At 39.6% G+C, this 13637-nt stretch overlaps 1 protein-coding gene across 7 annotated transcripts in view; it reads left to right on the top strand.

Moving 5' to 3' along the window:
• Positions 1-13637, top strand: part of KYNU (kynureninase) — a 61203-nt gene that overhangs the window by 20221 nt on the left and 27345 nt on the right. For all 7 annotated transcript variants that reach the window (XM_085584126.1, XM_085584129.1, XM_085584128.1 and 4 more), the window contains 4 exons: positions 5574-5635; positions 6953-7024; positions 8514-8588; positions 9907-10053. In XM_085584126.1, the coding sequence (XP_085440252.1) occupies positions 5574-5635; positions 6953-7024; positions 8514-8588; positions 9907-10053 (356 nt within the window). The remainder of the gene's footprint in view (positions 1-5573; positions 5636-6952; positions 7025-8513; positions 8589-9906; positions 10054-13637) is intronic.

Below are 13637 nucleotides of genomic sequence, written 5' to 3'. Positions count from 1 at the left end.
ATTGAGAGTTGCCTTCAACATGTACATTCTTTAAGACTCAAAAACCTGAAACTTTGTAGGCAGAAATTAGTTCCTTTTATTCTTCTGTTTGCAAGCAGGTTTTCTTGTGCATGGACTAACATTTTATTTTAAGGCTGTGCAAGTGTTTTAGGGGATGAATGTGTGTGATAATGTATGACCATGTGCATATCATGAAACTAATTGCAGCAGAAGTTTTCTTGGAGCATCATAAACCACCATAAAAGCCATGTGAAGCCCATTTAAAGGGTACTTGGTATTACAGATTCTCAGTCACTCTTCCAGAAGTAAAATTATGAACTTTCCCCTTTGGTAAATTATTTCTATCTAGAAATTTTCTGGTTTTCCTCTTTTCCATGCCACTAAATCCAGACTCATATTTAAGTGTTGCTTATGGTAATGAAGCAGCTAACTGGGGCAGGACCTGCTATTGATGAGTTCCCATGACTCTGCTGTCCCCCTTGAGGAGCCTGCAGTGCTGCAGGACTTTGGCAGGAAGCACTCCTGGTTATTCCAGAGATTGAGGAGCCCTGGAGACTCCTCCTGGTGAGTTTGCCATGAGAGCAGTCAGCTGAGTGGGAATGCAAATCTCCTCTATCACGTTTTACTCCATGTAGTTGCTAAAGTAATCTTTCACTAGGATTTCCTTCAGAGTTGTCTCTAAAGGAGGAAGAAGAAATTATCTTTTTCTCCCCAGCCCTCCCAGCTGTTGCCAAGGCTAGGTTAGTAGATTTTGGGGAGATCTGGCCCATATTTCAATGTAGGTGTTGAAAGCAGCCCTCAATAGTGACTATCAGAACTGAATTATCAGGCATTCATTTGTGCCATCACTAAGGAAAAATATTACCCTTATGTTGGCCTACTGCATTCGAGATATTGTATTGTAATTTCTCCTCCAACTGCAGACAAGTGTTCAATGAGAAAATTATGGTTTTTCTCCTTCAAGCAAAGCAAATGGGGTTGGAACAATTGGGAGCAGAGACATTAACAAATGTTTCATGACAAGTTTATTTATAAACTTATAAATAAAATCCCCCTCTGAATTCTTTATGAAGTTTCCAAATAGCTAAAATAGTGGGTGTTATTATTGGAGCAGAACAAATGCAATAAATTATAGTTGTAGTTGGTTTATCCATGATGTAAACTCTGAGATAATATAAATATGAGTGTGGCTGCATCACTGCACTATGTAGAAAAATCCCATCTGCAGAATGAAATAAAAATCTCAAAATGGAGATTGGGGATTCTGATTTTGTAAATTGGTATTGTTGTACCTGGTGCTGCTTAGGAGGCTAAGGAGTTACTTCTCTTGCTTTCATTACATTCAAGGGCAAGCTCAGCACCCTCATCCATTAAGCATCATAGGACATAAAAATGTGGAAATGTAAAGGAGTGGAGGGTGTTGAAATGCTGAACACAGCTGATTTAAAGGTTTCTCCAGTATGACCCATCTCCCTTGGCCAGTGGATATTCTTGTTCTGGTAGGGTACAACCAGGAAGATGTGGAAAGATGCCTTGGAATTTTCAACTGGAAACCTTGAATTTAACTAAGCAGGCAGACAAGAACTTCTCTTATGTCATATTTGCAGGCACCCCAGTTAGTAACCAAGGTAAGACCAAGACCCATTTAGTAACCAAGGTAAGATGTTCTTCACATAAACAGGAGAGAGAGAGCTAAGATCCCCCAAAGGACAGCTGGAAAGTTATCATCTTTCTCTGCCTCCCCTGCTGTGGCTGTTTGCCTCTGCTGTGTTTGCAGAATGGGGAGCCCCGAGGCAGGCTGAGCCCTGACCTCCTGCCTCTGCCCTGCCAGGGTCCCCCTGGCTCAGCTGCAGGTTAAAAGTCACTGCAGAAAGCAGAGAACGAGGCTGGGACCCTTTTACCCTTAACATCTGTCTTGGAGAGGCTGCCAACTGAACTTCTATTTTAATATTAATTTAGCTACAAGATGCATTGTAGGTGTAAGGAGATGGAAATGAGAGCTTTACTTAAATTTCATCTGGTTCCTCGTCCATCTCCTCACCTTCCTTTTATTTACCAAGCTCCATGTGACGCCAGTGCTTTTACATGGCTTAACCACAATGAACTTATTATCATTTTCTTCATGGTAAACAAATATTCCAAAATTTTCAATTAAAAATTATGACTGAAGTCATCTAAACACTATAACCTAATTTTTTGTTTTTAAAGTTATTTCCTGGGAAGTGCTTCATGTTGTTTTTCTCAAAGATATAAAACATGGTTTAGATTCTGTTCTCCAGAATTTCTGGGGCTTTGTTTGATTAAATTGTAAAATGTCTAGGCTCACATCTGGCCCTCAAATTTGTGTGCAGGGTTTTGTTTAGAAAATACCCTCATGGTTCTTTTTCAGGACACAGGTGAGTGATTCTTAGAATGCAGATGAATTAATATTTCCCGAATAATAAATGTATCATAGTAAATTCCAATTTTTAAAATTGTAGGCAATGGTGATGAAGTTAAAAGGATAAATGGAGGGGAAAAAAATCTATGTTAAAGTGCTCTTTTCAATGTGGTATTCCACAGATTCGTGACGTGATTTAGGTTGGAAAGGATCTTAAAGTTCCTACCCTCACAATTTATGTTTAAGTACCATTTTACAACAAAAAATAATATTGATTATACATGAGTATGTAGCTGAATGAATTCTGAATTTGCTTTCTTATTGACTTTAATGTAAGAACAATAACAGAACCTTACTGTGTTTTTTATTCAGTACTGAACCTGCTTTGGAGGAAGAGGAAGAATTGTCAATTCTCACCCTAAGTAGTGGTAGTAACTAAAACTTATTCAGGAATGGACCAAGGACTGTAAAGCACTTTTGTCTGCTTAATGGTTTATAGTGCACGAGCACCTTGCTTATTAAAGGCAGTCACATTTTCTTGTTCAATGAAAGTTACAGTAGTAAATATGTTGTGAAATGAAGAGTCAAGGTCAGTGGAGGCCAAAGCTTTTTTCCTGTGCTCACACCAAGTGGCAGAAGGCAGTGAAGGCAATCTCTGCCTCTCCTAGCAGACTTTATTAAAACATTACAACCTTGGCAGGATCACCTTCTGATGGAACAAGATTAACTGTGTGGCTGCTGCTCCGCGATGGGCTCGGGCAGGTCTCTGTTGAGGGAAGACTGAACGCTGAGCAGATCTGGAGTGACTTTGAGTGATAAGGATTATTTGAAATAACCAAAATGTTTTCAAAACTGGGGCCCTTAGCCTTTTTCCAATCATTTCACAAAATGCTTTTTACTTACTCCAGCGAGGATCAAACTTCCCTGGCAGTCAGAGATGAGAAGGATGGCAGTGTCTGCCTAACGCAATCATAATTGTCTCTGAAGTTGTACTTTGCAAACGCTGCTTCCTTTTATTAAAGAGGAGATTTATCATGCAGAACATACAGGTTTTAGCCTGTCCTGGAGATATGGTATAAAGTTAGGAAATAAGGAAGGCAAACATAATTTTGTCTCCCGTGTGCCGGGTCTTTGAATATTGTAATAGGTTAATTGGATCATGGAAAGGTTGTTTTCTGAAATGCAGTGCAGGTTATAAAGGATAACGGTTTTCCAATGACATGGATGAGGTTTGTTTTGTGGGCATGAAATTCAATAATGGAAGGCTTTTAATAAATATATAATTTACGGAAGACCAAGACTTACATGACAAATGTAGTGTCATATTTAATTTGGGATGCTAACATGCAGCTAAAAGTGATCTACAGATTAACCATTTGTTTTATACAGAATCAGTACAGCAGGCAGAGGATTGCTCATGCAGAATTTGCTGTGAAAACCACAGATTTCAGGGAAGGAGCAGAGGGACAAATAAGAACAATAACATTTCTTGATCCTGTCCCTTTTTTCAGCCTCAAGAGTTCCATAGAAATATTAAGACTGCAAATAATACTGTTTTGAGCTGCAATCACTCTCTCTAGCTGTCTCCTGGATCTGCAATAGAACAACCCCAAGGTGACCTCTTCCAGCAGCATGGAGCCTTAAGATGCAATGCTATCAGAGCGAAGAAAAGAAAGCAAAGGAGAGGAATTTAAGTAAAGAAAAAAATCTTATTTTTCCCTATGAAGAACCAGTCCTTCATATGTTTGTTTCCACAAACTTGATGATGCTCCTGGTGTCTGAAGGAGGAGGGAGCTTATTCATGACACCTCATTTTTGTTGTGGCTTATCCCCTAGACTGATCATTCCCAGTTTTCCAAATCCTTCTGTCCAAAAGCTGGAGCTTTCAGCAACACATGGAAATTTCTTTGAACACCTCAATAAGAATGGCTTTTCCTGGGCTGGCAGAAGCTGAGGCCTGCTTGGGAGGGATGTATAATGTAATTATAATTATAGATTTCCATGTTCTTTGGCTATATTTGCCTGTATGGTGTTGAACCCAGGGTTATATCTTTTTTCCTACACTGACAAAGCAACCACTCTGAATTTAAACTGTTTAGGACATGGTGGCAGTGTAAGGCAGGGACAGGAGAAATTCAGGGTTCAGCTTTCCTTTTCTTGTGGCTCCCCTTACCCTTTTATATCCTAAAATCATCTTTTCCTTCCTCTTTATTGATTCCAAAAGTGGCTGTTGCCCTCCCTGCCTGCTTACACTTCTCTTCATCTCTCCTGCTCTGCAACCTCTCCCCGTTTGGAGAGTCTGTGGCTGAGTGAGGATCAGGACAGGTGCACGAACACATCTAAAGACTCTCAAGATATTGATTTATCTCAAGAATGAATTTCTGCTTTTCAACAACAGACACCAAGCATTCCAGAAGGAAACAGGAATTGATTTTCCCCATACCTTGGTGCCTCCCTCCCTGCCCAACACACAATTCCCTGTCCTACCTAAAACCTTTCACCAGGGCTTGACAAATGCTGGAGAATTTGTTGCTAAATACTTGCTAACAACAATTAGTTGCTACTAATTAGCTCTGTCTGTGATTAGCTGTAGTCCAAAGGCATCTGTTATTATCCTCCTTGGAGCAATGTGGGTATGGCTTCTTGTGAAGCTGCTACATTAATAATGGTCTGTTATATCCAATAGGTCAATTTTGCTAATTTTATTTTTTTCATTAGGGATGAGATTTATCTTGACATTACAGTAACCACTTACAACAGATGATTATCTCAATATGTTTTCTCTCTTGTGTTACATATGAACTTTTGACAAAAATAAGTCTTCAAGTCTTGCTTTACATATAGTCTTTGTGACCTCACTTGTCTGAGGTATTCAAGCTAATAAATCCACTGGTGGTTTGCTGGGAAATAAAAAGATTTAGTTCTTTTTCTTTTGTTTTCTGTGTCTGACCTGAAAAAATAAATATTTTCCTGCCAGTGCAATGTAGAGTCAGACAAGAAATCTTTTTATTTCACTCTGATGACACCTCAAACATTTGTTTCCTTTCCAGGCTTTGGAGATTGAACTGAACATTGACTGAATTCATCCTTTTGCTTTCTCACTACTGTTCTCTGCTCTTTGTTCTATTTCTCTGAACTTTGAAAGAAAACCTCTAACCATTTGTCAAACTTTTTATCTTTTTTATTATTTTAGGGGCCAAGAGACAAGAAATAGCCTTAATGAATGGGCTCACTGTTAACTTACACCTTCAGATGGTATGTCTTTATGATGAATATTTCATCTTGTGTTGACAAGTATTTTTCTCCTTTCTTTCTGTGTGTAAGCAAAGTGTTTTCTGAGGACCTCACAGAGACAACACTGGGTGACAGATTAAGTTTTTAAGCCTTGGGAGTTGTATCTTGAATAATGCATGTGCAAGACCTGGCCAGACTCAATACTGAGCAGAAAAGCTGGACAGAGAAATATTTTTCAAGGACTCTGTAGGGGAAGTTTCAGCTGTTCTCACATGTGTTGTATGTCAGTTGCCAGAGGAAATCTTATTATTTAAGAAACATTTACAAGTAACTTCTCAAATTTCAATTCCATGCCAAATTTCAAAGTTAAGGAAAAGGAGCTCAACTGTGAGCAAGACAAAGCTGGAATATCAGTCAACTTAAAATGTGGCTGCATACAAGAGATGACAATTAGAATTATGCTATTTTATATGGGCCTAAAATGTGCTAAAGCATTTTGACCTGCATGCCATAGCAGCCATAAATGTGTCTATTTATGCTGAGGTGCTCCCTGTGGCTACATAATGCCTGTCTCTGATTCTCCAATATTTCCAAAGATTTGGTTCCACTGAGTGTAGATGTGATGCTTTGCTCTGGGTGGTTCTCACAACAAGGTTTATCACTTGGATCTGCTCCCTGGACCTTTTAAAATTAATGAACCTGGAGCAGGCCAGGGTGGGCTTGGTGCAGCCAATTCATGTGGCTACTCTGCCCTGAATTAGGTGTGAATTTCTGGAGTACACAGACCATGCCCAGAGTTGTGGAACCCAAACTAAGTTGAGCAGGAGGGCTTGTAAGTCTTCATAGTCCTCCTGGCATGGTGACCAGGACCTGAGAAGAAAAAATCACCCACCGCTAGGTGCTGAGATCAGTTCTTTGGTCAAGCCTTGTTTTGGAGTAAGGGATGATTCCACCACTAAAGTTTAAGGGCAGGGATGTAAATCTAATTCTTTTTCACTGCCTGCTACACTTCAGCTGCTGCTTTTGATTGCTGGATGGAGCTGGGTGAAATCCCAGCTTGCCTGGCTGCAGTCAAAGCTTTGCCATTGATTCCTGTAAGTGCAAGTTTTCACTCTGAGTTTTGGTGGCCTTTGTTATGGATATGTGAAATACAGTATTATAACGCTTTCCTACTTTGATAAATGTTATATGGACAAAGAAATATTTGTAATTTCTGGGGGATTCTCTGTAGGTCTGCATGAAATTAAAGCAGTCTTTATTAAGTAACATGCTGGGAGCATCTTTCTCATCTCTGCTTAGATAGATTTCAATATTTCTTTCTTTTTTTTTCCTTAACAGCTATCATTCTTTAAGCCTACCCCAAGACGCTATAAAATTCTTCTAGAAGCAAGAGCCTTTCCATCTGACCATGTAAGAAATTAATATTTCACCATATTTGTATTATTAATCATATTTTTCCAAAGCATATCAGTAGTATGATTTGAATATTTATTAGCTCATCTTGTCCAAGTAGCATTACAATAAAAAATCTGTCAGAAACTTTTGAGCTCAGCATACTTACAGATCGTAGCTTTATTCCTTTTGTTCAAATAAGAAGTGTTGCATGAGGAAAAGAATGAATGGGTGCATTGATTTATTAGTCTTTTTAAAGACATTGAGCAACCTATTGGCCTAAATCAACTAAAGTTGTAAATGTTTTATTAATTCTTGTTGCTGTATACTTTATGAAACCAAATCAATACAAATTCACAACATTAAGACTTATATATCCCCAGACAGAGATGGAAATGTTTGTTCTTAGCAGTTTAGATTACTATTTCAAACATAATTTGTCTGCTATAAAATAAAAGACAATAGCCTGTGCATCAGAGCTTCGAGCAAATTAATCTTTGGGTTTGTGGGGTACTGCTACTTTATCATCAGCACCGTAAACTCCTGGAAATTGATAACAAATTTGATCTCTAAGGTGCAATAAAAGTGACTCGAGCTACTAACAGGTTTATTTGTAATGAAGATGCTGGCACAGATGTATACACCTCAAATAGCTTTTATTCTAAGTAATGTTCAGATTAATCCCACATTTGTTCCACATGCACTTGTACATTTACACTCCATGCTCTTAAATTTCTATGGCACTTCAGTAATAATCTCTGCAACTGCCATTGCTCCAGTTCCTGTCGTGAAATTTTAAATTCTTTTATACTCTTACTTGATGATTGTTATTTGATCTCCAGGACCATTACTTATCGATAAAATCAGCAGATAGGATTTTTTAAATAGCTTGAGAGTTTGAAGCTCTTATTTCCCTCCAGCTGTGCTGCAAATAGAAGAGGTGAGAATGTCACAGGGCAGGATGTCTGTGCTGGCCAAACCTCATTTTTATTGGAGCAGGGCACGTGGGTACCCAAGGCTCCTGGAGAAGGGATGCTCAGTCCTCCTTGCCTGTTATCCCTACAGGCTTGGCTTTCTGGCCTCTGGTGGACTGCATCCATCCCCACAAAACCATGGAATGGTTTAGGTTGGAAAGGACTTCAAGATCACCACCTGTTCCCAACCCCCTGCCATGGGCAGGGATGCCACCGCTGGAGCAGGTTGCTAAGGGCTCCATCTCCACCCTCGTTCTGCTCCATGGTTTTATCCTGTGGGATTCAGGCTTTGACTTTGTCCTTGCAAAGGAACTAAATTAATTCTCATGTGAATTAAATTCAGTTTGTTTTTTAATCCAAAGGAAATCTAAGAATTTCTCAGTGGAGTTGGATTATGCTTTCAAGCGTTTCTTTTAGTGAAAGGCAAGGCATCTGAACACCTTCCTCAAGCTCTGATATGTTTTTCCTTTTTTTCCTTGGAGTTGTTTTTCATGTATTTGAGTTAATGTTGTCTGCATGGAATTCTCTTCTAGTATGCTGTGGAGTCCCAGCTCCGACTGCACGGGCTGGATGTGGAGAAGAGCATGGTCCTGCTGCAGCCACGGCAGGTTGGTGGGGAATCTGTCACTTCTGCTTGCTGCCACCAAGGGCAGAAACACATTTCATGTGAATATTCTCAAATATTCTAGTGTAGAAGTCGTAATCTGTGCTAAAATCTAGATAAAATGTATGAATCATAAGCAGATGTCTTTCTGTGCATATTTTTGACATTAGAGCCCATTTTGTAATTGCTGATTCAATAGTTAACTTTCCCAGGAGAACAACATAAACAACAACAAAAAAAATCTATTATCTCTATTTTTCCTGTTTCCAAAAAAAAAAAAAAGGCAGCATTCTGAGTCACCTGCAAAATAAGATTTTGACTCATTGAGAATTCCCAGTGTCCTTTGAATGTCCTGAGGTTGCCATAACACGAGCACCACTGTGTCTGCATCAGCACGGGCTGAGGGAAAGGTCTGCTCTCAGTAATATGCAATTCAGATTAATTTGAAATGCTGCCTCGCTTCACTTCTGCAGCATTAAGAACTTTGTCACCTAACTATAAACCCAGGGTGACCTTTTGCTTCTGAAATCTGAGTCATCTTGTGAGTAAAGAGCCCACTCCTGAACGCTTGATAGATTTGCAGAGATTGTTGAGATAATAACAGTCCCTTGCAATTCAACCATCTTGCCCAAGCTTTTTTTCAGTAACAAGTCTAATTTAATTCTAGGTTTTCACTGCCTAATTGATCCCTAGGTGGTGGTATGTTTTACAAGATCCCTTGCTAGGAAGACAGGAGGAGGATGGGGCAGTAATTTTCCTGTAAAGAATCAAAAATGAGGTTGATTTTTTCTTGTGGTGAAATTCTTCTATATTTAATGACCACAGGTTTGGGGATTTTTGTACTTTTGATGGTGTGAGACATTGTTTTTGAAATATGAATATGTCGGGTTTATAATAGCTTCCTATGGGATACCAAGTTTATCAGAAAAGTAAAGAGTGAAGCTGATAGACAACTTTCAAACCTTGTGGGTGTCACAAATTTCAGATGCCACTTAAAAATCATTAGATATTCTGTCTGCACCAGGAATTTTTGACTGTAAATTAAAACTGTCAGAAATACTAAGGGGTATGAAGCATGTTAGAGTGTGAAGTGAATAGACATTTTATAACAGGCACTTCCAAGATTCAGTTGCTAATGATTTTTTTTTTTTTGAGGTTACTTGCTCGTAGACTACCTCATAGCACTACTTTTGTATGTTCTTACCAAGACAAAGGTTTGCTTTTGATCTTCTTCCATAGTAAAATATAGATTATGAAATAAGGAATGGCAATGTCATCACTGCCAGAGTTGATGTCCAATGTGTCCTTTGATTTTGTTTTAGGGGGAGGAGACCTTGAGGACTGAAGATATCCTGGCTGTAATTGAGAAGGAGGGGGACTCTATTGCTGTCATTATGTTCAGTGGGGTGCAGTACTACACGGGACAATTGTTTGACATCCCTAGAATAACAAGGGCTGGCCAAAAAAAGGTAGGACTGCTCCAGATGTGTCCTTTCCATTAATTTTAGATCAGTTTTCTCTGTGAAATCAGCTGGTTGGTTTTTTTTGGGTTTTTTTTTGGGTTTTTTTTGTTGTTGTTGTTGTTGTTTGTTTTTTGTTTGGGTTTTTTTGGGGGTTTTTTGTTGTTTTTGGGGGGGTTTGTTTGGTTGGTTGGTTTTTTGATTTTTTTTTTGTGGAACAAAACACAGAAATTTGCAGGTCTTTGGTAAAATGTAAAAGTGCTCTGTGCCCAGACCTTTGGGGACTGTGTGCTGCATGAGGAAATAGCCCTGTGGGAGCAACCTTTCAGGCAGATGAATGTTAAAACTATTTGGAAAAGGTAATTCATGACTATTAACTTTGACATGGCTTTTCTTGAAGGGTAGAACACCAAGAGCCTCGGTGAAGGAGGAGAAGGAGGCAATCACAGTTCTAACCTGTCTTTGAAAGTTAGTTTGTGTAAGATTTCTGAGCTTTTTCTGAACTTTTTCAACATGAGACTTTCATGATTTTCCTCCTTTGCTGTAGCTGTGCTATGACAGATTTTGCCCCCCTTGAGCAGGGGGGTGAGCTCCCCATGGAGCTCAGACTCCACTGATGAGTTTTCCAGAGACAGGCACAGTGTGGAGCACATCAGCATCACAAGATGAGTGTATTTTAGTGATGACTCAGCCTTCAGAGCTTGCAGGCAGTGTGTTCTGCGGACATAGCTGTAAAACTTTACCAATTTCAATTGCCTTAAGAATCCAGGAGAAAATAGTTTTTGATTAAGTTGTCTTATCAACAGGAGGTCACCAGACTTTCCATGCTGTCAGCCTTTTACTGGATGCACCTTATACAAGATTAAACACTGAAGGGTAAACTTATTTGGTATCACCGGATTTTTGGCAAACCAGCTAACTCCTTATATTTAATGGTTTAACTCCCTGGAGAGGTTCCTACCTCACAGCACGCTATACCTCTTCTGTAGCTGTAGGTCTGGCAGTGGAATTTTTCCTGGACGTCAGGACGTAAGTTATGCTGGCGGCAAGAGATGGTAAAGTCCCCCCTGGGAGAGCAGAGCAGGTGTGAGAGCTGGTGCAGGGCCCGTGGGATATAAAAAGGGAATGTTCTCACAGAGCAGCACCTGGTGTTAAAATCCAGTGTTAAAAACAGCACAAAACAAAACCAACTTCTGACAGGGATATAGAAAAGCAGGGTGAAAAGAAAAGTGGGGAGTCAGCTGCAGGGGAAGTGGGTTTGTGCAGGAGCTCCAAAAGCAGCACTGTCGTGGTGCTTTTCTGGAGTGTCTGCCAGCACTTTGCTGACCACAAAAAAAATCACAATTCCACCGTGCTGGAATGTTAGAAAGGGAAGACAGGTTATTAACAGGATGATGCCACCCACTGCTCTGCTCTCTCTCTCTCCTGGTGGCAGCAGAGCTTTCGTTCAGCTGCCAACACCTACATGTCTTCAGTGCTGCTTCCCAGAAAGCCACTCTGTGATGTGTCTGAAAGGTGTCTGAGAAAGAGAGAGAAAAATCTTCCTTCCTTTCCATAAAGATGAACAACCTGGGAAAAACCTATTGCTTTTCCACCTCTCCAAAGATGCTCTCAGGACTGTGGGCTGCAGACTTGGATGTGTGGAAAAGATGCAGTTTCACTGATAGCTCTAAACTGCCCCAAAGTGGTGTTCTGGGAGAGAGCTTATTACTCACAGCTTATATCATAGAGGGAAAATGGATTTGATGTTTATAAAATCTGAGGAGATAACCAGGACTTGGTGGAGAAAGATTAAAATTTCTGCAAGGCAGTGCAAATAATAATAATAATAGTATTAACTCAGGGGTATGGGCTTCCACAGGGATGCACACAAAAACACCACACATTTTACCCAGGGACCGTATCATGTTTCTAAAGGAGAGCAATTTGTGACAGCAATTCAGCATTCCAGCAGGAACAGGTAAATGTCAAAGGCCTTTTTCCATCTGAATGCCTGTTAGAAATGACATAATATAGACATGAATCTCTTCTTCCACAGATTTTTCAAGAGAGAGAGAAAAAAAAAGCAGACCATCAAATTGAATTTCTAGTGGTTTGAGTGTGCAGGATTGAGATCCAGGTAGATTAATGAACTAAAATATCATTGGTATACAGAAAAAGCAAAATTAATTCAACCTGAAGAACTGTTTGAGTACCCTTAAGGCTTGAAAATCATGAGCCAGCCGTGTTTTTATTTCCCTCCTGTCAGATACACTCAGCTCAATGTCCTTACAGATTCTGCCCACAGGTTAAGTGTTGTTTATATGTTTATACAAACCCTCTATGTAAGAAAATGTTACACTACACTTCAACATCTGCTTATCACAAATATTTACATGAAATTGTTGATTCATGAAGAGTTTCTATTGGTAAGAAGCATTTCTGCTCCCTTCTTCTTATCTTGGACTGAGGGCTTCTGGTTATCAAAATGCATGAAATGTGGGGTTTTCAAAAGAATTGGCTGCTCTCCTCTTTCCCCAGGCCAAAGCTGGAGTTAGGAGCTGCTGTTGGATTAGAGGAAACTGCTGAAGCAGAATCACTAGTGTCTATGTATCTATACATGGCTTTAATTTGACTTACCATATCTCCTTCAAGAGATTCTGGACCTGATGAATCCAGAACTGTCCTCTAGTCAACATATTGTCACAGATAGGCTGAAAGTTCTTTTAAAAGCAGATAAAGCTGAAAAGTCATGTTTGTAGCAAAAATGCAAGGTTCTCCTTCCCAGGGATGAAGGGTGGTGAATGACCCTGCACTCCTGAACAGAAAATAGGCTGGGGAGAGCTGACAAGCAAGCGAGTCAGAAAGGGAAAATACAAGGTGAAAATGCTATTTGAGAAGAAGATGGGAAAAAAAAATCACTTGTCAGGCAGTATGTCAGAAAGTCCTACACAGATGGTCTTAATAATTCTTTTAATGTACTATTGAAATAAAGTCCCACAGTGTTGTGCCCTATCAGGGCTTGGCTAGAGATTTGAGCCGTGAGCTCTGGAGGCCTGGAAAATGTCCTAGGATTCTTGAGGTCAATCATTTATGAATTAAGTTACTGATTTCCTTTTACATTTTTTAAGCCAATTTCCTAAGTTCTCTGCGTACATTAAGATTCCTCCCAGAGTGAAAGCTCTGCACATAGACAGCTTCATTAAGTCATTAAATATTAAATGAACTAAATTAAGCTTGAAAAATTACCTCAGGCTATTTTTCCATCTAAGGTCTCTCAGATAAATCGAAATTACTACGTATTGTGCAAGAGACTCATCAGCAGGCTGAGGAGGATGTAACAGTTTTCCTTGTTTCGTACTTTCAAGCTTGCTCTAGAGGATGGAGGAGGCTGAGTTGTTTTATTCTTCTACAAGTGAAGAAATGGCTGACTTTTAGGAGACTCTGCCTTTCAAATACAATTTTCATAAGTTATATTGTACTTTCCACTGACTCCGTACCATTATGTAAAATATTTTAATCTCTTGAGTCCCAGTAGGAAGAGCTTTAAGATCCTTCATCTTCATTTCTTCCCTGTCTCTCTTTCTAAATGTCCCAGCTTTGCTGGCGTGAAG

This window comes from Lonchura striata, chromosome 7, assembly GCF_050655825.1.
Source record: "Lonchura striata isolate lonStrDom1 chromosome 7, ASM5065582v1, whole genome shotgun sequence".
NCBI lineage: Eukaryota > Metazoa > Chordata > Aves > Passeriformes > Estrildidae > Lonchura > Lonchura striata.
The sequence above is the reverse complement of the archived record's forward strand: the minus strand, read 5'-3'. Positions and strand labels throughout refer to the sequence as shown.